Genomic DNA, 24550 nt, shown 5'->3' on the forward strand with positions numbered 1-24550 from the left:
CTTTTCTCTCTAGTAGCTTGTATATCAACATCTAATAGTATGAACACTGGCCAGTAGGGGTGGAACATGTATGTACTACAGAAGATGTGTGGAGGTCAAAGGACAACCCAAGGTATTGGTTGAGCCATCTCCTCAGCTTGCAAGTGTCGTCGTCTTCTTCTTCTTCTTCTTCTTCTTCTTCTTCTTCTTCTTCTTCTTCTTCTTCTTCTTCTGATTCTTCTTCTTCTTCTTCTTCTTCTGGTTTTTGGAGACAGGGTTTCTCTGTGTAGCCTTGGCTGTACTAGACTTGCTTTGTAGACCAGGCTGGCCTTGAACTCACAGTGATCCACCTGCCTCTGCCTACCAGAAAGCTGGGATTACAGTAGTGTGCCACTATGCTCAACTGTAAATGTCATTTTTAAAAGCTTGTTTGGTGGCTGGAGAGCTGCTTAGTGGCTAAGAGAGCTTGTTGCTCTTGCAGAAGATCCTGGTACTCACATAGCTGCTCACAGCTATCTGTAACTCCATTTCCAACATATCCAATGCTCTCTCTGTTCTCCAAGGGCACCAGGCATGCACATACATACATGTAGGCAAACAGCCATGTACATAAAATAAAAGTATATTATTAAAAAGATTGTTAAGTGAAAGGTTCTTGAAATACATTGTGTCATTATTGTAATTAATACTCTGATTACTACTGATTTTGAAAGTTTTATAAATGGTTACCAGATGTGGCTTTGCTTTTATTTAATTAAAATTTCTCATTTTGTTTTAGGTCTTCTGTGGGTTGAAATGTCTATGATTTTATCTGCCTCTGTCATTCGTGTCAGAGATGGACTGCCGCTGTCTGCATCTACTGATTATGAGCAGAACACAGGAATGCAGGAGTGCAGAAAGTACTTTAAAATGCTTTCGAGGAAACTTGCTCAGCTTCCTGATAGATGTACATTGAAAACTGGACATTATAACATTAAGTAAGACCTCCACTTGTCTCATTAGAGTCACTTGCCTAGAGGTTGTCATTTTAATGAAATTTAAGTGGTTGTAATAGAAATACATACTTGGTTAACTCAGGAAAACTTGAATCAACAATCATGTTCTGAACTTACATGAAATAGTAGTCATGATGTTATGAACCTCTTTTTTGCAGAATCTCTGGATTTTATTCTGGCTTTAGAAGACTTTATATTACTTTTGCAGATAATGCTTCCTATAAATTGCTTGATAAATATTTATTAGAGTTTTTATATCCTCAAGATTGTAGCAGGCAAATTGTAATGGAAAATGCTAAGAAGTAAAGTTTTATTCTACTGGCAGAGACAATTACCCATCTGTCTATCCAGTAAGACTGGGTGATAGGATGAAGTGCGACTTTAATCTGTGGTGACTGAGTCCTTCAGGAAGAATGATATTTGAGCAGAAACTTTAAAATGAAAAGAAGACGGCTATCTGAGGGGTCTTGTGGATGAGTAGGAAGGCGGAGCAACAGCTATGGAGAAGCCCATTGATATATCAGAACGGATGGAAGTAAAGCCAGTGGTACTGAAGCATTGTGGGAGTTAGTCAAGTAGCAGGACTTGGTCAGAAAGATAGGAATGGGACATGCTATTTTGGGTCTTGTAGGCCATGATAAGTTGTTAATTGATTAATCCTAACACAGTAGGAAACTATTGGGGAGCTTTAAGCCAGAGAATTGTATGATCTGGTTTTGGCTCTAAGTAGATCGAACTAGGGAGACTGAGTGGACGCAGAGCGATGGCTAGGAGACACTGCTAGAGACCATGCCTGCAGCTTGAATGGGGTGATAATGAAGAGTAGTTGGAATTAGGCTGCATTTTGGTCCTAACAACCGTAAATGGCCCTGATAGGCTTTAGGAATGGGAAGGAAAAAGAAAAGAATCGTGTGTAGATTTTTGGCCTTAGAAACTGCATGCATAATGGAGTTAAAAGGAGAAAGATTAGTTACTTGCATTTCACTGGCAAGTTCTGTTTGGACATGTTTAAATCTGACATGCCCATTGGACGTCCAAGGGGCACAGCCCACTGGATATGTGAGCCTGAAGCTCAGCAAAGGTGACAAGTGTGGGATTTAGATTTAGAAATCTTTTTATGACTTATAATTACTGTGGAAACAAATGAGACCACTTTGGATAGCATCTCTGTGAAACAATTAGAACAGTTAGCTTGGGGGTCCATGATGCTAATTATGAGCATAGAAGGAAGTCATGTGGGTTATATAAACAAAGCTTTATTGTTAAGCTAAGACACTCAGGCAGGACAAGGCATCTTATTCAGGGATAGGGAATGGAGGCAGAAGAAGCCGTGTAAGTGATGCTGCATGGCAGGTCTGTTAGCTTGTTTGACTTGGTGCTAGGTAGATGAAGATTTGCAGGTGTCTATGAGACAAGTTTGATAACTAGTGTGGGTCCAGATCCTGGATTACTCTGAAAATTCAAATTGAGGGAAGTTATTATGATACAGTAGGTTGCAGGTAACTGCTATAGGTTTGAAGAAAGTCATTTGATTGAAAAACAAACAAAGGGGGTGAGGGGTGGTGCATGTCTTTTTTCCCAGCACTCAGGAAGCAAGAGGCAGGCAAGTCTGTAAGTTCCAGGCCTGGCAGAACTATACAGTGAGACTCTGTCTCAAAAAACAAAGAGCCACATTACACCAAACCCAAGACTGTAGAACAGAGAGTAAAACAGGTTTTAAGAGAGATAGGACAGAGAGGTCAACTCACTACTAGAGTGTGAAGTAGAAAATAAATGTACAAGCGAGAAAGAAAGTGCCAAACAGAAAGGTAGTTCAAAAAGAAGAAATGGTCAAGCCTGCTGAGGTGGAATACTAGAGATTGGCTTGAAGTATATGTTAACATTGGTAACTGCCTGGCATTAAAAAAACAAATCTTTTAATTTTTTTTCTGTATTTTCCTAAAAGCAGTATAAATGCACCAGATCTTTACTATGTCCCAATTCTGTTTAACTATGAATTTTAGATTTTATATCATTTATTTTAACTCTATCTTATTCTACACAAAAGATTTGAGGCAGTTTTCAGATACAGTAATTCAAGAGGACAAATGATAGGATCGACTAAAGTAGTAGTTTTAGGAGAATAAAAAATGGAGGTGACACTTTCTGGAGGTGTAGCCTGTGCATTTGTTAGAGCAGACCTGCAAGTACTGGTCCGAATTCCCCTGCGTCAAACGCAAGCCATAGACTCAGTCACAGGTTCAGTTTTCCTGTTCCTGAGAACAAATAACCATAATTGGGGCAAATATGGCTAACATTCCTCCAGTAGCCATTGTAGTGAGCTTTTGTGATTTTCCTCATACTCCTTGGTATAAGCAAATGGCATGATAACGAAATTGTTTTAGATTGGTTAATTGATAGGCTTTAAAATTTGCTCTTATATTTACTTTGTGTATGTGTGTGTTACTTTGTGTATGTGTGCGCACATACATGGTGTACACACTGCTGAACACCATGGCACATACCTCATGTAGAAGTGAGAGTACAACTGTTGGGAATTGGCTCTCTCCTTCCATCATTGGTTTCAGAGCTCTAATTCAGCTGGTCAGGCTTGGAGGTGAGTCCCTTTACCTGCTGAGCCATCTTGCCAGCACACAATTTTTGTTTTTTTAAGACAGCATCTTACTGTGCACCTTAACTGGCTTTGAATTTGTGATGATCCTCTGCCTCTGCCTCCTCTCCTGAGTGCTAGAATTACAGACAATACACAATGTCTATGACAGAGGTTATGAATGGGATAAGTTGATAGGAGTCCAGTCTGGCCTGATCCAAGAATACGGCCCAAATGTGACAAATGCATAGATTACATAACTTATAATCAACCATTAAAAAAAAATCCCTGCATGTTGTTTTTGTAGTCAAGCATTTAAGAAAAGGTTGGAGAACAGAAATATTAGCTGTAGTTCCCGACAAGATCCCAGTTTCATATATTTTCCCTCATTAATAAGAGATCCTACTGCCTGCTTTCTAGTCTTTTAGGGGTGTGGACAGTATGTGCCAGCAAACTTAGCCTGATATAAATTGGCAATTTATTTGTATTACTTGACTTTACATCTTTTTCATGAGCTCTTTTTTCCCTGTCATGAGTCAGATAAAAATATAAGGGCTTTGCAGTAGCAACATCAGGGCGCACAGCCTGAAGCTGCAACCAGACTGCCCTTCTTTGTCCTCACCATGCTAAGTATCTCTCCTTCTTTCACAGGCCAGATTATAACCTGAATGTTTTGAGTCACCATCTTTCCTATTACTAGTATTTCACTTTCCTAATGATCTCACTGTCTTCACAGGTTGTAGGTAGAACTTGTTCAACTGCTCTTTTTCACCACTTATTAAAGTTCTTTAAATATTAAAATACTCTAATTTGCTCTCTGTAATTGGATTGTATATAACTCATTGATGAAATTGACTCGCCACTGCTTAACCCATTTTAATTGAGTATGAGTGTGTGTGTGTGTGTGTGTGTGTGTGTGTGTGTGTGTGTGTGTGTATGTGTGTCTGTGTCTCTGTGTGAGGGTGGGGACTGTTTACATGTGGATTTGTGCACATGTCAGCACAGAGACCCTAGGAGTCCTGAAGAGGGGCCCAGATTCATGGGGGTTGGTGTTTTAAGCAGTAATGAGCCACCTCTGCAGGCTAAGTCACTTCATCATACCTTCCATTGACGCCTAGTTGTCCTGGCAGAGAAGACTAGAGTGTCAAGAGGGGAAGTGTGAGAATAGTAATATTTAACATAAAGACAGCTTTTTTAATTTTCTCCTCTCTATATGGGGGAGGTCATGGGTTTTCTCTGATTGGGCTGGTAAAGCACATTCCTCTGAGTGTGGCTTGCATTAGTGCAGTGCCTTGCACATGATAGCAGCAGCTAAGTGTGTGTGTGTGTGAGAGAGAGAGAGAGAGAGACAGACAGACAGACAGACAGACAGACAGACAGAGACAGAGACAGAGACAGAGACAGAGACAGAGACAGAGACAGAGATGCCCTAGTTTGCTTTCTGTTGCCGTGATAAACACCATGGTCAGAAACAACACGGAGAGGAAAGGGTTTTATTTGCCATTTCTGATCACAGTCCATGGTTGGGGGAACTCCAGCAGAAGTAGAATCAAGAACCAGAAGGAATGGTGGGACACACCTTTAATCCCAGCACTTGGGAGGCAGAGGCAAGGTGACAGCTGACACTATGACAGCTATTTTAGGAATTTTGCAATGTTCTTAGCCATGGAAATAAGTTTGTTTTCTCCTAAAGGGTTGTTTAGCTTTGGAGAAACCTTCTTGGTTGATCTTGTTGATTGGGCAGAGGAAGCAGGGAAGAGTGTGAAACTGATTTTGCATTCCACAGTGTTATTGTAGTTACTTGGGTTTTGGTTTTTTGTTATTCGACACAGGGTTTCTCTGTGTAGCCTTGGCCATCCTGGACTTGCTTTGCAGACCAGGCTGCCTCAAACTCCCAGAGATCTGCCTACCTCTGCCTCCAGAGGGCTGGGATCAAAGGTATGCACCACCACATCTGGCAGTATTATAGTAATTTTAAGGAACTAATGTTTCATAAATAAACGATATACTTTCCTCATGCTATAATGAATATCTATGAATAAACTTATTACTTTGAAAATGACTAAAGCAATCATGAAAATTAAATTGTGTCCTCTGAGGCCTTAAAACTCTGGTTGGCTTTGGAGTTAAAAAAATCAGATTGTATATTTGAGATCTCTTTTAATTTTGAGACATTGATTTTATGAAAAGACAAATATCCTTTGGGGACCAATGGTACCCCACTGTGATTTTTAATGGAACATTGTGATTACTTGGTTCTTTCTCTGGGGATTCATTTGAAGTCAGCAAAGTCTGTGGGCCTCCTAGGTTCTCTCTTTGCTTGAGGATGCAGTTTCTTTGTATTTGTCCTTAAACTACTTTCAGCTGAAAGTGCTACTTTGAGCCTCCGGTCTGTTAGTTTCAGTCAGTAGCAGGGCTTTCCTTCCACTCTTTGGAGATATTTTCTTACTACAGGAGTTGTAGCTTGAACAACAGCATATTTTCACCTTCAATTGGCAGGCATTTTACCTACCATTATCATTACATTCTGCATTGGCCCTGTGACTGCCTGGTAAGTGGAGTGCTTCTCCATTGTGGGTTCAGGCAGGATCACAACTCACATTAGTTTAAACAAAAAAGCAAAATTATCCTGAAAGCTGGCTTGTCAGATGCTCTGTTAGGAATCTTTCTTCTGTGCAGTCTCTTGGCTTTTGCAGATTGGGAAACACTTCGCGGCAGCTGCAAGCTGTAGGGAACTGAGCACCTGCCCTCCCTCAGTGTCAGGAGCAGGACTTTGACTGGACTACTCACTGTGGCTAGGAAGGAGTGACACTCACAGTTGGCCTGGTCACACTCACTTTGTCACACACTGTATATAATACATGGGAGGGAAGAAAGGATGCGGGTAGACAGCCGTAGCAGTGCTATCACTTTACCAGTGTGATGAGTGAGACTTTTTTTTAATTAATTCATTCATATTACATCTCAATTGTTATCCCATCCCTTGTATCTTCCCATTCCTCCCTCCCTTCCATTTAACCCTTACTCCCCTCCCCTGTGACTGTGACTGGCAGGGGGGGACCCTCCTCCCCCTGTATTTGCTCATAGGGTATCAAGTCTCTTCTTGGTAGCCTGTTATCCTTCCTCTGAGGGCCACCAGGTCTCCCCATCAAGGGGATGTCGTTAAATATGGTGCACCCAAGTTTGTATGAAAGTCAGTCTCCACTCTCCACTCAACTGTGGAGACTGTCCTGATCATTGGTTAGATCTGGTTAGGGGTTCAAAGTTTACTGCACATATTGTCCTTGGCCGGTGCCATCGTTTCAGCTGAACCCCTGGGCCCAAATCCGCCCTAATGTTCTTGTAGGTTTATAGGACCCTCTGGATCCTTCTGTTTTCCCGTACTTCTCTCACCGAGAGTCCCAATAGGATGTCCTCCCCTCCATCCCACTCCCATCATAAGTAAAGACTTTCATGGGACGTGCCCCTTGGGCTAGTGTCCAGATATAAGTGAGTATACACAATTTGAGTCTGCTTTTGGGTTAATGCGATGAGTGAGACCTTTTATGGAAAGAGTTCCCATTGAGTCAAAAGCTAATGAACAGTGGACTGAAACTTTCCCTTCATGATCCACATTATCTCTGATAAGATTTATGCCCTTTTCCTTATTCCCTTTTGTAACATGTGTTCCTGATTTCCCTAATTCTTGTAACTTTTTATGGAGAGAGAAATTAACCAGATAAAAAAGAGTAAATGAAGCACTACGCTTTGTTTCTTTATTGTTGAGAATAAAGAGTATGTGTGAAGCCTAAATTTGTCCCGCAATGATGTCCCACCAAATTTAAGGATTATGAGTGTAGTAGGGAGTAGTTGGCAGGGGATGCAACTGTAACAGCTACCAAGCCAATTGAGAGGGCATAACTTCCCAGTTTGTCTTATTGTTAGCATCACATTGCTTTTCTGCTCTATATTATGGCAGACGTGTAGTGTTGAGCATTACGTATGTTGAAACACACTACTCTTCCATTACAGTTTCTGTGGGAAAATAATATTCATGGCTCTGATAATGTGATCAATTGTTCTTGGCTCCTTAAAACTCTTAAAGACTCCCCTGTCTAAGTTGACATTGCCAGGTATGCTGCATGTGAATAAACATTTTTATGTTAGCTGAGAGTAAAATTAAAGGCTAAAATAGGTCTTTTATTTATGGACTGATTTAATTCATGACTTGGCTCTTGCTTATTAGTGAGTAATTGAAAGTTGGCTGGGTGAGAGAAGGATAAGTGAAGAAATAGGAAGTTCTTGGTACAGTGCAGTATGTAGCAGACCCTCAACGAGCTCTCTGTCCATTCTGTCCCACTGATGACAGTCGTTTGTTTTTAATTTATTTTGTATTAGACATATTTATAGGGTAATAGGTCCTACTAAACATACCAGCAGTGAACATAAGGCATGCTTGCTTTTATATCATCAAATCTTTTAATATTTAGAAGATTATACACTTTATTTTAGTAAAGTTTTTATGAAGGTTCCTATGTCAAAAGTACTATTTTCCTAATACTTAGTGACTTTAACAGAGAGTTTATGCTACTGGAGAGATCTTTTGCACATAGGAAATCTATTTAATGGGGCATGTGGCCACAAAGGATAAACAGACTTTCTTTGTGTGATGGCATAATTAAAGAATGAAAATAATATATGTAACATAAAAATTAATCATGTCATTTAAAAATTGTTTGCTGTATATTTTGTCCTTTAGCTTGCTATGATTGTGTGTGTGTGTGTGTGTGCGCGCGCGCGTGCGCATGTGTGTGTATTAAACCATTGTTTCAAGTAAATCTTGGGTAACTGTACTGCAGGCTCTTGCAAAGGCCTTGTTTTTGATATTAAACCTTATATAGTGACATACTAGACCACAGGTGTTATCTGCTGTTGCTTTTCCTGTGTATTCATTTAGTGTAACAGGCCAGAACTGTTTTATTGTCAGTATTTAATTGGTTATATGCAAACTTTCTTTGACACATTGTGTCTTAAATTAGATGTCAGGAAAAGTGGTTATGCCCAAAACCATTCATTTAGAAGTCACTTATGGTGACATCTGCTAGAATTAGCTTTTTAACAAAGTGGTTAGAGTAGAGCCCTTGTCCATAAGTTAGATGTCTTTCAGTGTCACTTACTCCAGACATACTTGCTCCTCAAAGGACTAAGTTCCTAATGTCTGTACCAGGGAGAAGACCAAGGATGTATTGACATTTGGATAAGTTTCTTGGTCAGAAGAGAGGCGATGTCTAGAAATGCCAACTCTACTGGAACTAAAGCTCAGAAACAGAGAGGAATTAAAACTTTATAAAAGAAAATTGGAGGAAGCTGGAAAAGTGGCTTAACGGTTAAGAGCACCCACATAGTGGCTTACAATCACCCATAACTCCAGCTCCAGGTGGTCCAATGCCTTTTTCTAACCTTTGTGGTAACCAGACACATACATGATATACATATCTACATGTATCACAAGAGTTAAATATATATATTTTAATTGTCAAGGCATGATGGCATATACTTGCTATTCCAGGATCAGCAGGCTAAGGCCAGAAGGTCTTGAGTATGTAACCAACTTGGGCTACAAAAAGAACTCAAGGTTCTGTCTCAAAAAAGGTGTGGTGGCACATGCCTTTTAATCCCAGGGTAGAGTGGAGTGGGGTAGGAAGAGGCAGTGGCAGGTGGATCTCTGTGAGTTTGAGGCTAGCTAGCTCTACATAGTGAGTTCCAGGCTGTCCTGGAGGGGTAGGAATGGGGGAGGAGGAAAGAGGGGAGAGAAGAGACAGAGATAAGGGAGGCAGGGAGAAAAAGGGAGAGGAGAGAAAGAGAGAGAGAGAGATTGATTGAGTAAAATAGGGAGGAAAATGGTAAATTAAAAAGTTATCCTCAGCAGGGGCTGGAGGGATGGCAGTTGCTGCACAGTCATGAGGACCAGAGTTTAGGTCCTACCACTGACATAAGCCAGGAATCCCTCAAATACCTGTAACTCCAGTTCAAGGGAAATGACTCCCTTTTCTGGCCTATTTGTGCATAGGCATGCACATCTGAACATGTGTACGTAGACACATACATGAATAAATAGACTTTTGAATTACACTCCATGGACTGAGGGTGTATCTGAAGCTCTAGGTTTGATTCTCAGCACAGTATATACCAGGTACTCAAGGAGGTGGGGCCGGAAGATCATAAGTTCAAAAGTTATTCTCCGCTGCATAAGAGTTTAAGGACAACCTGGGATACCAGAGAATCAGTCTAAAAAAACCAAAACCAAAACCATTATGCTTAATGTAGAGAAAAGAGAGTATGCCCATTGGCAGTGCATATATAATAACATTGATGAAGGGAGCAGAGACATGGCTGCAATTTTGTGTAGTTATCTGTGGTACTCATGACAGTCAACCATACCTTCGATGACCTCTGAGAACATGGATACGTTGAAGATAAATTGACCTGAAATAGAACAGAGACTGGAAGAATAGGTAAAATAGTATTTCCTGTTTTAGTCAGTGACTCATTGATATTTTGTTTTGTGTAGATACTACTGGGCTGTGAACAAAGGAATGATGCCTACTTAGCACTCCTCTATTTGTTCATTGAGCACTTATGTACTAGACCCAATATTCCAGGAGCTAAGGATACAATGGTGAACAATCCAGAAACTATCCCTGCTCTTGTAGACTACAGTTATTAGTGAGAGAGACACTGCAGAATGCAAATACATAAATGAACACTTACAGCTTGAGATAGTAGATGGTTAATAACAGCTGCTGTGCTTATAAGTAGAAGGGTGAGAGCACTTTAGATCAGTGTTTCTCAGCCTTCCCAGTGCTGTGACCTCCATACAGTTCCACATGTTGGGTGACCTCATGGATCACGGGGATCTCATGACCTCAACCATAAAATAATTTCTTTGTTACTGTATAACTATAATTTTGCTGTTTTGAATTATAATGTAAATATCTGATATGTGAGATATCAGGTACACAGCCCCTAAAGGGGCTGTGACCCACAGGAGGAGAGCCACTGCTTTAGATCATGCACTCTGCAGAGGGTGTGCAGGCTTTAGCCACGTCAGAACTGGCGCCCATGGGCAGTGGAGAGGACTGTGTTCTGGAATCTCAGTATGTGAGTGATGGAGCTGGGAGTAGGTTGGCATCTTTGAAGCTCTGAAACAGGCCTCTGTGGCTGCAATGCAAAGAGGGAAGAAGAGCGTGCAGAAGATGAGGTAGAAAAATTGGAAGGGCTTCCTGACATGAGGATATACATATTATACAAGTTCTGAAGTCCTTAAGTCTCATTGCTCTTCATGTAAGTGGGGGGGGGGGAATCAATAAATCAAACAATCAAAAACCTCAGATTAATCTGGGACTGAGAAAAAGTGAAAAAACAATTGCTATCTATAATGGAAGTTGCTATGTTGTAGAAAGATTATGGGCTCTGGAATGAACTGTTCATCCCAGCTCTTGGTTTGTTGTGCTGGGGTTCAAACGCAGGCTGTACACATGCTGGACAAGTACCCTACCAGTTGAGCTATATCCCCAGCCGTGCCGTTTCTGCTTCTTAATAGTAGCCTTGGATAAGCTACTTGACCTCTCTGAGGCTCTTCATTTGCAGAATGCATTTAGTAGTAGCCTTTTACTGTGAGGATGAATTAAAAGAATTTTGCAAAACATTCAGCAGAGGTCCCAGCTCCACAGAGTGGTTAGTAAATGTACGTGCTGTTGTTACTGTTCCTTCTTCCTTGTTCCTAGTTCGCTACTCTTACCTTCTTCCTATTTCCCTCTTCCTTAAAGCATAGTATCTATATATATAGAACATGAACATAAGTGAGATTGATGGGGGCAGACAGCATGCTTGTAGTGATGTTTAACTGCTTCAAAAGTAGTCTGTAGTGAGATGGTAAGAATCTCTGTCTGGCCCAACAATAATTGAAGAAGCAGTTAATCTTATTACAAATGTAAATTAAAAGAGCTGGCATGTACTGTTAGGAAGCTGTTTTTCATTTCAGAGAAAGAATTATAAGGCTAAAATTGCTATGAAAGTCAAATGTATAATGCTTTATAGCCTTTTCAGAGAATATCATACAAGTAGATGACTTCTTGAAAGCGCCAGCATATAATCTTAAAAACAAAAATAAATTTTTCTGTATTTCTCACTCAATCTTCAGTTAAATTTAGCAGAAACAAAATTTGTCATAAACTATGAAGTAGGCATCTGTGGCTTACTGAGCTATTTAGGAAGAGAGAAGTGTAGCAAAAGCCTGATGTCATACAAAAAGTGTGGTCCAAGAAATTTTCAGCCGCATTATTAGACAATAATAAAAGAATTTGTGTGTCACTAGTTGGGAGTTCTCAATGGATGGAAGCCAATTACTAATTGTGTCCCAGTTACTCAAACTGTTGTGGAGTATATCCAAATGCTAATGACTAGGCAAAGAATGGCAGAATATATTTTGAGACAAGAGAATTACTTGAGAAAATATATTTTAGACTGTTCTTGGTGGCACATAATTATAATCCCAGCTCTTGGGAATCTGAGACAGGAAGATCAGAAGTCTGAGGCCACCTGGAGCTAATAAATTCAAGACTAGTACAAGACTAGTTTGGACAATAGTGATCCTGTTTGAATGCCCACCCTTGCAAAAGGACAAAAACAACAAAAAAAATTGACCTTTGATTAAAATTCTAAGTTTTAGAAAAATTTCATATGATATAGCTAAACTTTTTTAAAATTAATGATTCTTGAGGAGAGATAATTGCCTTTGTAAAAATAGTGTAGAAAGCATAAACAAATGTTTATAAAGCAGTATACCAGATTTTTCTGCTCTTCTCTTTGTCTTCTTTTTTTTTTAAACAAAATATTGATAACATTAATCTCATGTCCTACTAATGAGTTACAGCCTTAGAATTTTGCAAAGATGACTATTTACTAAGTGAAATTTCAGGAGTTTCATGTTCCTGGAATACATTGGGTATACTTTTACTACAAGTGTGTCCCACGCTATACAAGATACAGAGGGAATTATTAACATGACTTGCCTAAAGGGGAGAGAATTGAGTACCTATGGACAGAGAATGCAATAAAAGAAGATCAGTGCACAGTTCTACTCTTTTTCTTTTTCTTTAAAATTGAACCATGTGAGCATATTTACTCCAAAAGGTAAATTAAAAGAAATTGTGGGTGCTGGACCGATGGCTTACCAGTTAAGAGTGCTTGTTGCTACACAACCATAATGACCAGCATTTGGATCATAGCAACCACACAACCAGGTGTCCTACCCAGGCCTGGAGTCTAGATCCAAGAAGAGTGGAGAGAAGAGGATTGCTAGGGCTGGCTGACTTCTGACCTACATGAGAAATACAATCCCCAGGTTCAGGAGAGACTCTGTCTCAAAGGAGTAGATGGAAAGTGATAGAGGAGTCATTGACACCTTTCTGGGCTCTGAGCATGCACAGGGATGTGCACCCACCCCACCCCCACCCACCCCTACACACAGATAATTGTAAATACTCTATCTACATTATTAGAAAAAAAAGTGCACTAGTATGGATCAGCCTGGCAATATGGATTGCTGTGATTAGTAGTAGTTGCAGACAAATAGGAGCCATAGCCTGGATGTTGTGTTGGTTTCCTGCTTCTGGGCTAGACCAGCTGTGTGGTCACCACAAGAAAAGGATACGTAGGTGACTCATTAAACGGTTAATTTGGGTTACACTCACCACTTATTTATTATGGAAGGAAGGCATATGCTATATTTTAGAAAGTTTTATTTCAGTGCAACATGTTTAAATTAAATGTTTCCATGCTTAAAGTAGAAGTTTTAAAGCACATTTAGCATAGTATTTAAAAACAATTTCAAGCTTACAAAATTGTATGGATAAGAGAAGTCCTAATAATATATGTTTCCCTATTTGGTTTTGTTGACATTTCCTACCTATATGAACTGCCCCCTGCTACTCCCCTTTCCCCCCCCCCCCCCCAGCCCGGCTGCCTGCATACTTGAGAGCAAATCCAAGGCTTGTTCATGTTAGGCAAGTACCAAGCTTGGGCCTTCTTAACTATTCCAAAATATATTTTCTAAGATTGAAGATAGGTTTTTACCTAACTGCATGCCATAATCAGCTATAGTAAGTTTAATATTGCTACTGTAATGTACTGTCTGCTTTCTGCTTTTGTCATTTAACACGAGACATATGTTTTATAGCATCTCAGTCCTCTGTTGTGGGATCCAGACCTAGGGTTAGGTATTATGCAGTTAGTTGGCATGGTTCTTTAGACTTCTTGATTGGGAACCTTTCTATAATCTTTATTTTTCACAGCATTGATGATTTCTTTTAAAAGAATACATCTTCCTATCTAAAAGTGGAGTATTGGCTATTTTGATGTTTATTGTTAGATTCAGGTTATGCATGCCGGTGGGAATACAGACAAGTGATGTCTTTTCTTATGCTGTCACACGTGGAGATGCATGGTGTTTACCTGTTCCTCATTACTGATATTAGAATAATTGGTCAACGTGTTCTCTCACTTCTGTTATATAATTTCCTTTTGCAACTAATAAGGACTCTGTGGGAAAACATCATAAAGTCTTGCAAATATATTGAAGTGCCTCAAAATTTCCTCTTGGATTCAATATTCATCATCATTTTTTTTGTCTGATCCAGTTTTTATTATGTTGGCTCTAGAATGGCGGGGTTTTTTTTTCCTCCCAATTCCAGCACTCCTCCAACTAGGCAGTATTTAGCATTTTGCTATAAGCTGTGCTCCTTTCTCTCTCTCTCTCTCTCTCTCTCTCTCTCTCTCTCTCTCTCTCTCTCTCTCTTTGGTTTTTTGAGACAGGGTTTCTCTGTGTAGCCTTGGCTGTCCTAGACTCGCTTTGTAGACCAGGCTGGCCTCGAACTCACAGAGATCCGCCTGCTTCTGCCTCCCCAGTGCTGGGATTAAAGGCGTGTGCCACCACGCCCGGCCAGCTCCTTTCTCTTTTGTGTTTGTTATTGTTATGAATGAAAAAAATTTCTTCCTTTCACCCCAATGATACATATAATTTATTTCTTTCCCCATCAATGTTATAATGTAAAATATTTGATTCCTGGGTCACTGATGATTTCAAGAAATTGGTTAACCACCTTTGACGTTCTATGCTAAGTTTCCAGGGTTAGTGTCCATAACTCTGACCAGATTTTTCTGAACAGTTCTTGACTTGAGTGTATAATTTCCACCTGCTTTTGTGGAGGGCTGGCCTTTAATTTAAGCTGCTTGGATGCTTACATATATGTGTGCTTTCCCCTTGCTCTGTGATGAGTAGCTGAAATTCTAGAAGTATAGTGAATCTCCCCTTTTTACATACCCACAGCTGTAGATAGTATTAGATATTGGTTCCTTTAAAGTTGTTGCTGGAATATATAATAAATGTTAATATCTTCATTGCTACTGTAGCATCAGTTTATGGTGTATAGAATCAGTCTTGTGAAGCAACGAATTACCTTGATTTAATTTGAAATTTTAAAACCAATGTTTTTTACACTGTAGTTTTATTAGCTCTCTGGGAGTGAGCTACATGATGTTGTGCACTGAAAATTATCCAAATGTTCTCGCCTTCTCTTTCCTGGATGAGCTTCAGAAGGAGTTCATTACTACTTATAACATGATGAAGACAAATACTGCTGTCAGACCATACTGTTTCATTGAATTTGGTAAGGGCCTTTGTTGTTGTTGTTGTTTTGTTTGTTTTATTCTTTTTTGTACTTCTTTATTATCCTGTCTCCAGTCAAACATTTTTTTTTTCCATCTAATATTAGGGAGTAGGTGAGAGACTTCTGCAACCTTAATTTTTAAAGAATAATTGGCAAAAGATCTATAGTTCCTAATTTAGATGAGTATTAGGGAAAAAAAATGTGTTTGAGCTAGGAAGGAGATTGTGATTATTTTCCAAAGAATGAATCCCAGAGGACAGATTCTCAATGAGAAATTTACTAGCCACAGACTCAGCTTTGTGTTTATGTTCTAATCTTTTATGGTCTGCTTAATGTAGAACAGGGGTTGGCAAACACTTGCCGGAAAAAATCAGAGAGTACATATTTCAGATTTTAAGAGCCTTCAAGTCTCTGCCACACTCCTCAGCTCTGATATTGCAGCTTGGAAGCAGCCACAAGCAATATATAAATGAATGAGCATAGTTATTGTCTAATAAAACTTTATTTACAAAAACAGCAGTTTATATTTGGCCTATGGGCAGTAGTTTGCTCAACCAGAAAAGTCTGGTCAGAGTTATGGATTTCTTTATATAGAAGGAGGGGAAATAGTAAAAATAGAGTTCTGCTTAGAAGACATTTAGGAAATCTCTTTTTATTGATTCTATTACACTTACTCTTTAGAACATATTATCTAATGGTATAAGAAATAAGAAAACAATTATAAAAACACATTGCTTATGGTATAACTTGTATATACTTATAGCTAATAACAGATTGAATATTTTATGAGATAAGGATATAAAAATTAAGGCATTGGTTGACAACTAAAGCTGTTTTCTTTTTGTTTGTTTTTGTAATTCCTTGAAGCCTGTGCTTAGGTAGCCTCTGGTTATAGTAACTCCTTTCTAGAGTTTAGTATGTAGAGGGTAAAACTGATGACTCCATTATACAGCAACCCATTAAACATGAGTAATATTGGAAATCCCATGATAAACTGAATAGTTTTGAATAACAAACTTTATAAAATTTACACATCACACTCTCAAATGATTTAATTAAAACAAATGACTGCAAGGAAATTTATTTTTATCTTACATAGATAACTTCATTCAGAGGACCAAGCAGCGCTATAATAATCCCAGGTCTCTTTCAACAAAAATAAATTTGTCTGACATGCAGATGGAAATCAAGCTGAGACCCCCTTACCAAATCCCGATGTGTGAGCTGGGATCAGCCAATGGAGTCACATCTGCATTTTCTGTTGACTATAAAGGTGCTGGTAAGATTTCTTCTGGTGAGTTCTGGATCTCAATTATTTTTATTATTTTTTAAAGGTAACAGGAACTCTTGAAAATGAATTTTTTTTCCTAATGTTTTAAATCAACTACATGAGATAATGTGGAAGTTCAAAGCAACCCATTTTCTTAGTTGTTATAGACTACTGAACACATGACTTCTGGAAAGTACTTCAAATGACAATTTCAGAAGATTTCTTTGCTAAGAAAACATTCTATTTCTTTGTAAATACTTTTCTAGAAACGTTTGTAGATCTGAGGAGTACTTTCCATGATATCAAATGGCTATATTTAGAATAGGAGTCTTGACTGTAACAGAAACTGTAAAAATTGTAGTGGTTGCCTACTCAGAGCTCCCCTCCCCAAGAAAGAACACAAGGCTTAACAGGTGGGACAGGATAAAACTTTTCCTAAAATAGAAACCTCACTGTTCATGGAAGTATAGTATTGTTGGACTACTTCTTAAAATTTTTTTCCTTGTGGCTTATGTCTGCTTCCATATAATGCCTACTGGTGTGTCTTCGGTTCTGTCACCTCCCTCAGCTGAAACACAATAGCAGTTACATTCTTTCTATGCTTCTGGCCTAATTTTTTCATGTAAAGCATCTTTAATTTCCTAATACTCTTCTGTCATTTTGACATCTTCCCCATCCCTATACATGCTTTAGTTTGTTAGTATTCTTCAAATGTGGACTGATCATGATAGTTCACATTCAGTTTCATTATACATATATGGAAGAAGAGGAAAATATTTTACTTATATTTCAGTCAGGACTAGAGAGATGGCTCAGAGGTTAAGAGCACTGCCTGGTCTTCCAAAGGTCCTGAGTTCAATTCCCAGCACCCACATGGTGTCTCACAACCATTGATAATGAGATCTGGTGCCTTCTTCTCCTCTTCTGGCATGCAGGCACACATGTGGTCAGAACACTGTATAAATAATAAAGAAAGAAATCTTAAAAAAATAATTCAGCCACTAAACAAGTGAATAAGGCTAAGAAAATAGTATTTGAATTACGAATGAAAGAATAGATCATTCCATTGTCTGTTGCTTTTTCTGTAAAACATCCTAAGGCTACCTCTAGACAAGTATTAGAATGAGTGCGTGGCTTCAGAGAGGCCACATGACACAGTGTCAGTGTCTAAGAACTCTACGCTGTACACTAGCAATAAGCAATCTGAAGATGAAATGGAAATACCATGTATTGAAAACTAATAAAATAATTTTTGAAAAAAGTTAAAGAAGACAAAAATTAATGGAAAGCATATCCACACTTATGAGTTAGCAGACAATCTTAAGATGACTGTACTCCCAAGTAGATAGAGACTCAGGACATTTTCAGTTGTGTTTTTTTAAAAAATAGAAACTGACAAGTTGGTTGTAAAATTCATATAGAAATATAAGAAGTATATATGCATACATATGCAAAATAATCTTGAAAAAGCTGAAAGACTCAAACCTCCAAACATACTGCCAAGTTATAGTAATCAGTACGGAGTGGGTCTGCTCTCAGATAAGCATTTAGGCCAGGGTAGTAGAATTGGGAAGTAAACCCTTTCATTGTGGCCAACTCACTCTTGACAGTGATGCTAGGACAGTGGGAAGATCGTGCAGTGTCAGGACAGCGAGGTGGCCATGGACAGAAGAAAGACGTTAGACGGCCGCACAGCCACAGGCACAGACTTAACTCAGGGCTAAGCCCGCACTTTATCAGCAGTAAACTCTCAGCACAAAACATAGTGTGACTCGCTGTGCTCTTGTATTAGGTTTTTTAGATTTGATTTTAAAAATCACAGTTTAAAAAGACAAAATATGCAAGATGGAATTAATCAAAATTTAAAACTTACTCTTCCAGGAACACAGAGTGAAAAGATAACCTATAGAATGGGAGAAAAAAATTACAAATCATGATTGTATTAGAGATTGATATCCAAAATATTTAAGTAACTCATAATTCAACAATAAGGAAGCAATCTAATATGTGAGCAGAGAGAAGATTTGAATAGGTTAATTTTTTGATTAATTAATTAATTAATTAGTACAAAGCCAGGCAAAATGCGGCTGGAGAGATGCTCCACATTTAAGAGCACTGCTTGTACTTCAGAAGACCTGGGTTCTTTTTTTTTTTTTAACATAGTTAATTCACTTTATTTTTCTTGTATAAAAACCCTTATGTGGTAGCCTCCTCTAAACAGAGACTCTGGTGTGGGTTTTTATAAGATGATCCTGATAAGGAGACTTGGTGAACACAGTTTCTTTCCAGAGATTGGGTGTCAGGTAGCTTTAGGTCTTCAAGATGGCAACACAGAGAAACCCTGTCTGGAAAAAACAAACAAACAAAACAAAATAAAACCAAACAAACAACAACAACAAAAAAGTGGCCTTGGCAAAGTTGCCCAGGGTGGCAGTGCAGCCCCTGGCTGATGTGTAGCAGTCATCAATACCAGCCATCATCAGTAGCTTCTTGGGCACAAGAGTGCTGACAATGCTAGTGCTCTGGAGGCAGGGATGAGACGAATCAAAACAGAGCCACAGTGGCCTGTCACCTTGCACGGAACAGTGTGTGGCTTGCCAATCTTGTTACCCCAGTAACCTCTCCGCACAGGGACGATGGAAAGCTTGGCCAAGATGGTGGCCCCTCAGATAGCAGTGGCTGCCTCCTTGGAGCACTTAACACCAAGACCAACGTGTCCATTGTAGTCCCCAATAGCGACAAAAGCCTTGAACCTGGTCAGCTGGCCAGCCCGTGTCTGCTTCTGCACTGGCATGATCTTTAGAACCTCATCCTTTAGGGATGCGCCCAGGAAAAAGTCAATAGTCTTGGATTCCTTAATGGGCAGGGAGAACAGATAAATCTCCGAGGACTTTATCTTCATGCCCTTAACCAGGCGGCCCAGCTTGGTGCCAGGGATCCACTCCTTGTCTTTGGCTTTACCTCCACGAGCTGGGCGGGGCCTTGACCACAGCCTCTGCCTCAGCCAAGACTCCAGCCCCTAAGACCTCTGCTGAATCCTCTGCGGAAGCTGCAATAGTCTCCTGATCCTGGGCCCCGGGCCCTCCAGCTGCACCAGCATAGTCCGCCATTTGGTGTTTTCCTGAGGAAGAAGCCAGAAGCCCAGATTTGATTCCCAACAACCACATGGTAGCTCACACCATCTGTAACTCTCGTATCCAGTGGATCCTATGCCCTTTCCTGACGACCTTGGCACCAGGGATGTAAATGACACACAGACAAACATGGAGGCAAAACACCCATATGCATAAATTCCATTTAAATTAAATCAAAATGTATTTGTTTAGTATATATTCAAAGGGCTCCAGCAGACTTAATCTAAAAGACAACAGCACAACCTAAGATACAGACACGGGAACAAGACTGTCCAAGGCTGTGTCAGATGCTATGACTGCATTGTTCAAGTGACTTTCACATTTGTTTTCTGGTAGATTACAATTGATTACTTTTCAATTGTTAAACAAATCTTTCATTTCTATGATAAATTATACGTGATCATGATGTGTTATGCTTTTATATGCTGTCAGGTCCAATTTGCTAAAGTTTTGCCAGTATTTTATACGTGTCTTACTGAATGAATTGATTTCTGGTTTCCCTTTTTTATAATGGTCGTGTTTGGTTTCACTATTTGGGCAAAGCTGACCTGAGAAAATACAGTGGAAGGTATTCCCTCGTTATTTCTGTTTTTGGAAAATGTTATGTAGGACATAGCAATAAAACTCAAATACTTTTGTCTGGGTAAAATTTAAATCAGTTCTTTACTAGGGCCAGGTCCACTCAGTTTGTATGTTTCTTCTTAGTGAGCCTTTGCTGCTTTTAAAGTGGAATCTGCTCATTTTTCCCCCAGGATTTTGGTGTATAATTCATATGTCTTTATCCCTTTATTTTCCATAGAATCACAATTATGGCCTCTTTCTCATTCTGATATGGGTAGCTTTTTTATCATAATACATAAAAACTGATCACTTTTATTGTTTTTTTTTAAGGAACCAGCGTTTTACTTTGATTTTATTTTCTATTTTATTGATACATTTTGCTTATCACTTCCTATTTTCTGCTTACCGTCAGTTTCTGTGTTCTTGGTTTGTTTTTTGTTTTTTGTTTTTTGTTTTTTTGTTTTGTTTAGATTTGGAGCAGTTTATTTGAGATCTTTCTAATACAAGCACTTGCTACTACATATTTCATTCTCAGTAGCAAGTTCACTGCACTCCATAGACTTTTAACATACTTCAGTCTTATTTTCATTTTGCTTTAAATACTTTAAAATTTTCCTTTTGACTTCTCTTTTGATTTCCTGCCTCATTTAGAGATGTATTATGTAATTTTATTTAGGCATTATCAGGTGTCTATTGATTTCTTTTTTGTTGTTGTTGTTTGTTTGCTTTGTTTTGTTTTTCCAGACAGAGTTTTTTTCTGTGTAGCCCTGGCTGTTCTGGATTCACTTTGTAGACCAGGCTGGCCTCAAACTTACAGAGATCCGCCTGCCTCTGCCTCCCGAGTGCTGGGATTAAAGACGTGCGCCACTACACCCAGCTGTCTATTGATTTTTAATTTTATTTGACATGAATATTTTTAAATTTATGGAGACTTGATTTATTCCCAAGAAAATAACCTGTCTTAATACTTATTTTGTGCTTATGTTAAAGTGTGTACTCTTTGCTCTAGTTAGTGCTGTGTGCCATAAGTGTTACTTAGATCAAGATGGCTCATGTTGTTGAAATCTGTGGTGTCTTTTGTGATTTGCTGTGTGCTTCAACCATTCTTAGAGAAACAGGTGTTGCAATGGCTGCAATTCGGAATTTATATCTTTCTTATTTTAGGGTGATCAGTTTTCATGTTATGTATTTTAAAAAAAGATTTATTTCTGGGGCTGGAGAGATGGCTCAGAGGTTACGAGCAGTGGCTGCTTTTCCAGAAGTCCTGAGTTCAATTCCCTGCAACCACATGGTGGCTCACAACTATCTATAATGAGATCTGGTGCCCTCTTCTCGTGTGCATGAAGGCAGTGTACTTATATACATGAAATAAACATCTTTTTAAAAAAAGGATTTATTTTTTTATCTTATGTGTATGAATGTTTTGTCTGCATGTATGTCTGTGTACCATGTGTATATTTGTTGCCTACAGAGAAGAGTATTGGGTCCCGTAGAACTGGAGTTAGGGACAGTTGTGAGCCTCCAGGAAACTGAACCTGGATCCTTAGGAGGAGCAACAAGTGGTCTTAGTCACTGAGCTGTTGCTCCAGCCCCTGTATTATGTATTTTAAAGCTTGTGATTTGCTCTCTTGATACATTGGGTCCTTCATCATTTTGGAGTTCTTTGTACTTAGGAATATAACTTAATATAAATAACTTAGAAATCTTTATAATATAACTATTACACTAAATTACCTTTAAAATATAGATATTACATTAAAATTAATATTAGTATTTGATCTGTTATCTCTTTTTCTCTTCGTGTCCTTAAGTTTAAGTGATGTTTGAATGCCCTTTTAGGGGAACCCTAAAGGTGTAGTGAGGAGCTTCAGGTATTTGAAGGGCATTAAAGTCTCTGACTTCATGTTTGTATTTGAAGCTGTCTGCACTCGGCAGGATATCCGTCACCATGGTACAGCCATCTCTTTCCACAGTGACTGATGACATGTTCATTGCTTTTTGTTTTGATTTGTTCTTCCTTCCAAAGGCAACATTTTGACAAACTTGATAAATCTGAGAAACATTATCAGGAAATGCTATTCTGTTGGCCTTCCTTTTCGCCCTGTACGTCCCCAGTAGCCTTTTATTCTACCTGGAGGAGAGCATCCTGGAGGCCCCTGGAGTAACTGGGAGTGGGTTTCCAAATGCCACAGTGAAGAAATACCTCAATAATGTCTATTTTTAATACTGGTCTTACGGGTTAACAAGCCAGCGTGGTGAACTGTTTTTGATCATTTAACTAGTAATGGTTCTGTTTTTCTGTATCTGCACGATCTCAGGCCTCGTCTAATGATTGTACTAACTTACAAGCTCAGGTCATATCTTAAGGCTATCTCAGAGCAGACTTGCTGAGTGTTATTGCTTGCAGCTGCAACATATTTATTTTCTTTAAATAAACACTCTACAATGGTTCCTCATACTTTTAGCAATCTATATAATTAATTGTCCTCCTTTAGAGGTAAACTAGACTGCTACATGTAGGTGGGAGGGTTCTTAGGTTTGTCTTAATGGGTCTTGTTTAATAATATCAATTAGTTCTCATGCCTAGTTAGCCAAAATTAAAAATTAAAAAAAGGCTTTAATTTTTAAATCACTATAGAACACATGAATTAGTTGAGTCCCTTCCTTCCTTCCTTCCTTCCTTTCTGTCTTTTTGTTTGTCTGTCTGTCTGTGAGTACAGATCTGGGTAGAATTCATAGAGACATGTTGCCTGGTGTTAGAATGACTAAGTTAAATCTCTATTATTTTCTCATGGCAAGCTAATTGAAAGACGGTACCACCAAGCATGCCTCCCCTGGCACCAGGGCCCTTACCGCAAGCCTACTTGGGATTCTGGCTGCCCCTGCCATTTCTGGAATTGCTATGGCATTTCAGAGCTTATCAATGGCTAGGTTCGGAAATTTCCCTCAAACTTCGAGGCACAATGTTCTGTTTTGTTTTTGCAAGCCCCCCTCCGCCATTTTGGGCTTTCACCTTTAAAACCTTAAATGTTACTAGTGCAGGCCTGACAGGCAGTGAGCAGTGAAGAGGCAAGGTTGAGGCATCCGAAACGTAATAGGCTTTCAATGTGTTGCTGTGGCTATAGAAAGGTTTGGGGAAGCAGCAAGTTTCTTTTAACTTTAAAATTGTTCCATGTACCTTATTTTATTTTTTGTTTAATCAAACAAACTACGTTTTCTCCCATGTCATGAGGGAATAAAGTGATGTTTTGTAGTTGCCATTTGGTTGCGTCCTTTAGAAAAAAAATCCAATTTTATAATCTTGGCTTTTAAAAAATTAGATATTCAGGCCATTTACAACTAATGTCATTATTGAAATCACTGAATTTTAATCTATCATTTTTTGGCTATTTTCTTTTTTCTTTCTTTTTAATTATGTATCCCTGAATATACATTCATATGTGTGTAGTGCCTACAGAGTCCAGAGGAGGGAGTAAGAACTGCTCAGTGTGGATGCTGGAACTGCGCGCGGGCCCTCTGCAGGCAGCAGGGGGTGCTAGTTGAGTCATCTAGCTGCTTTCCTTTCGTCATGTCTAGTTTTGTCGCCGTGGTCTCTAGCTGCCATCATTTTTGAAATTCATTTTTTGTTCTTTGATGGCTTCTTATCCTTATCTCTTTAATTTGTTTTTGTGATTACTTTTGGCCTCATAACATATAACTATAATTTCACTGTAGGGTGGTTAAGTTCTACCATCCTAACAGGCTAAGACCCAGTCTTCAAAGTGGAAACAGTTCCTTGTCAAAAGACCATGTCATTGCTTTATAATTAGGGTTTTCTTTTATTGGTATTTTGTCTGAACATCATTCCTGCCTCTCAGAGTTATTTTGTACAGCAGTGCATTGAATCCATGTAATGTGCTCTAGATCCTCTGTATCTCTGTGCCCTCATCTATTGCCATTCAGGAAGCAGTGATTCAATAAATGTGCAGAAATGTAGTAATGCCCTTGAAATCTAAAAGGGGCATAGTAATCAGTATATCTTTTCCTAGTGGTATCAACTGCCAGGCACATGAACTTGAGTCTTACTACCAACATATTCTAAATCTTTGGCCACAAGCAACTGACTGAGGTGATGTGCTCCTGTAATTGGAGTTATTTTCCGTTCTGTAGCACATGTGTGTCTTAAGGCATCTAACCTGAGGCATATACGACTGTCTTTCAAGTACTGTTACCATGAGATTAATAATATATACCAAAATAATGTTCTATAGTGTATTAATATACTAGATCTCTGTAAGCCAAGGGCCAGTAAACTTTTTCTATAAAGGTCTAGA

The 24550-nt window shown here is 39.0% G+C and overlaps 1 protein-coding gene and 1 pseudogene across 5 annotated transcripts in view; one reads left to right on the forward strand and one right to left on the reverse strand.

Annotated features, from left to right (window-relative positions):
* SEC22A (SEC22 homolog A, vesicle trafficking protein) overlaps positions 1 to 24550 on the forward strand; it is a 55023-nt gene that overhangs the window by 5986 nt on the left and 24487 nt on the right. For all 4 annotated transcript variants that reach the window (XM_084802394.1, XM_084802391.1, XM_084802393.1 and 1 more), the window contains exons 2-4: positions 758 to 956; positions 15109 to 15272; positions 16372 to 16566. In XM_084802394.1, the coding sequence (XP_084658520.1) occupies positions 775 to 956; positions 15109 to 15272; positions 16372 to 16566 (541 nt within the window). In that variant the 5' untranslated portion in view covers positions 758 to 774. The remainder of the gene's footprint in view (positions 1 to 757; positions 957 to 15108; positions 15273 to 16371; positions 16567 to 24550) is intronic.
* LOC311608818 (small ribosomal subunit protein uS5-like) lies at positions 16578 to 22223 on the reverse strand (annotated as a pseudogene). The gene is made up of 2 exons: positions 22137 to 22223; positions 16578 to 19561 (listed from the first exon to the last, which is right to left on the reverse strand). The product of its transcript is annotated as a small ribosomal subunit protein uS5-like (transcript).

This window comes from Acomys minous (assembly GCF_964271855.1).
Source record: "Acomys minous genome assembly, chromosome: 11".
In the NCBI taxonomy this organism is placed as follows: Eukaryota; Metazoa; Chordata; class Mammalia; order Rodentia; family Muridae; genus Acomys; species Acomys minous.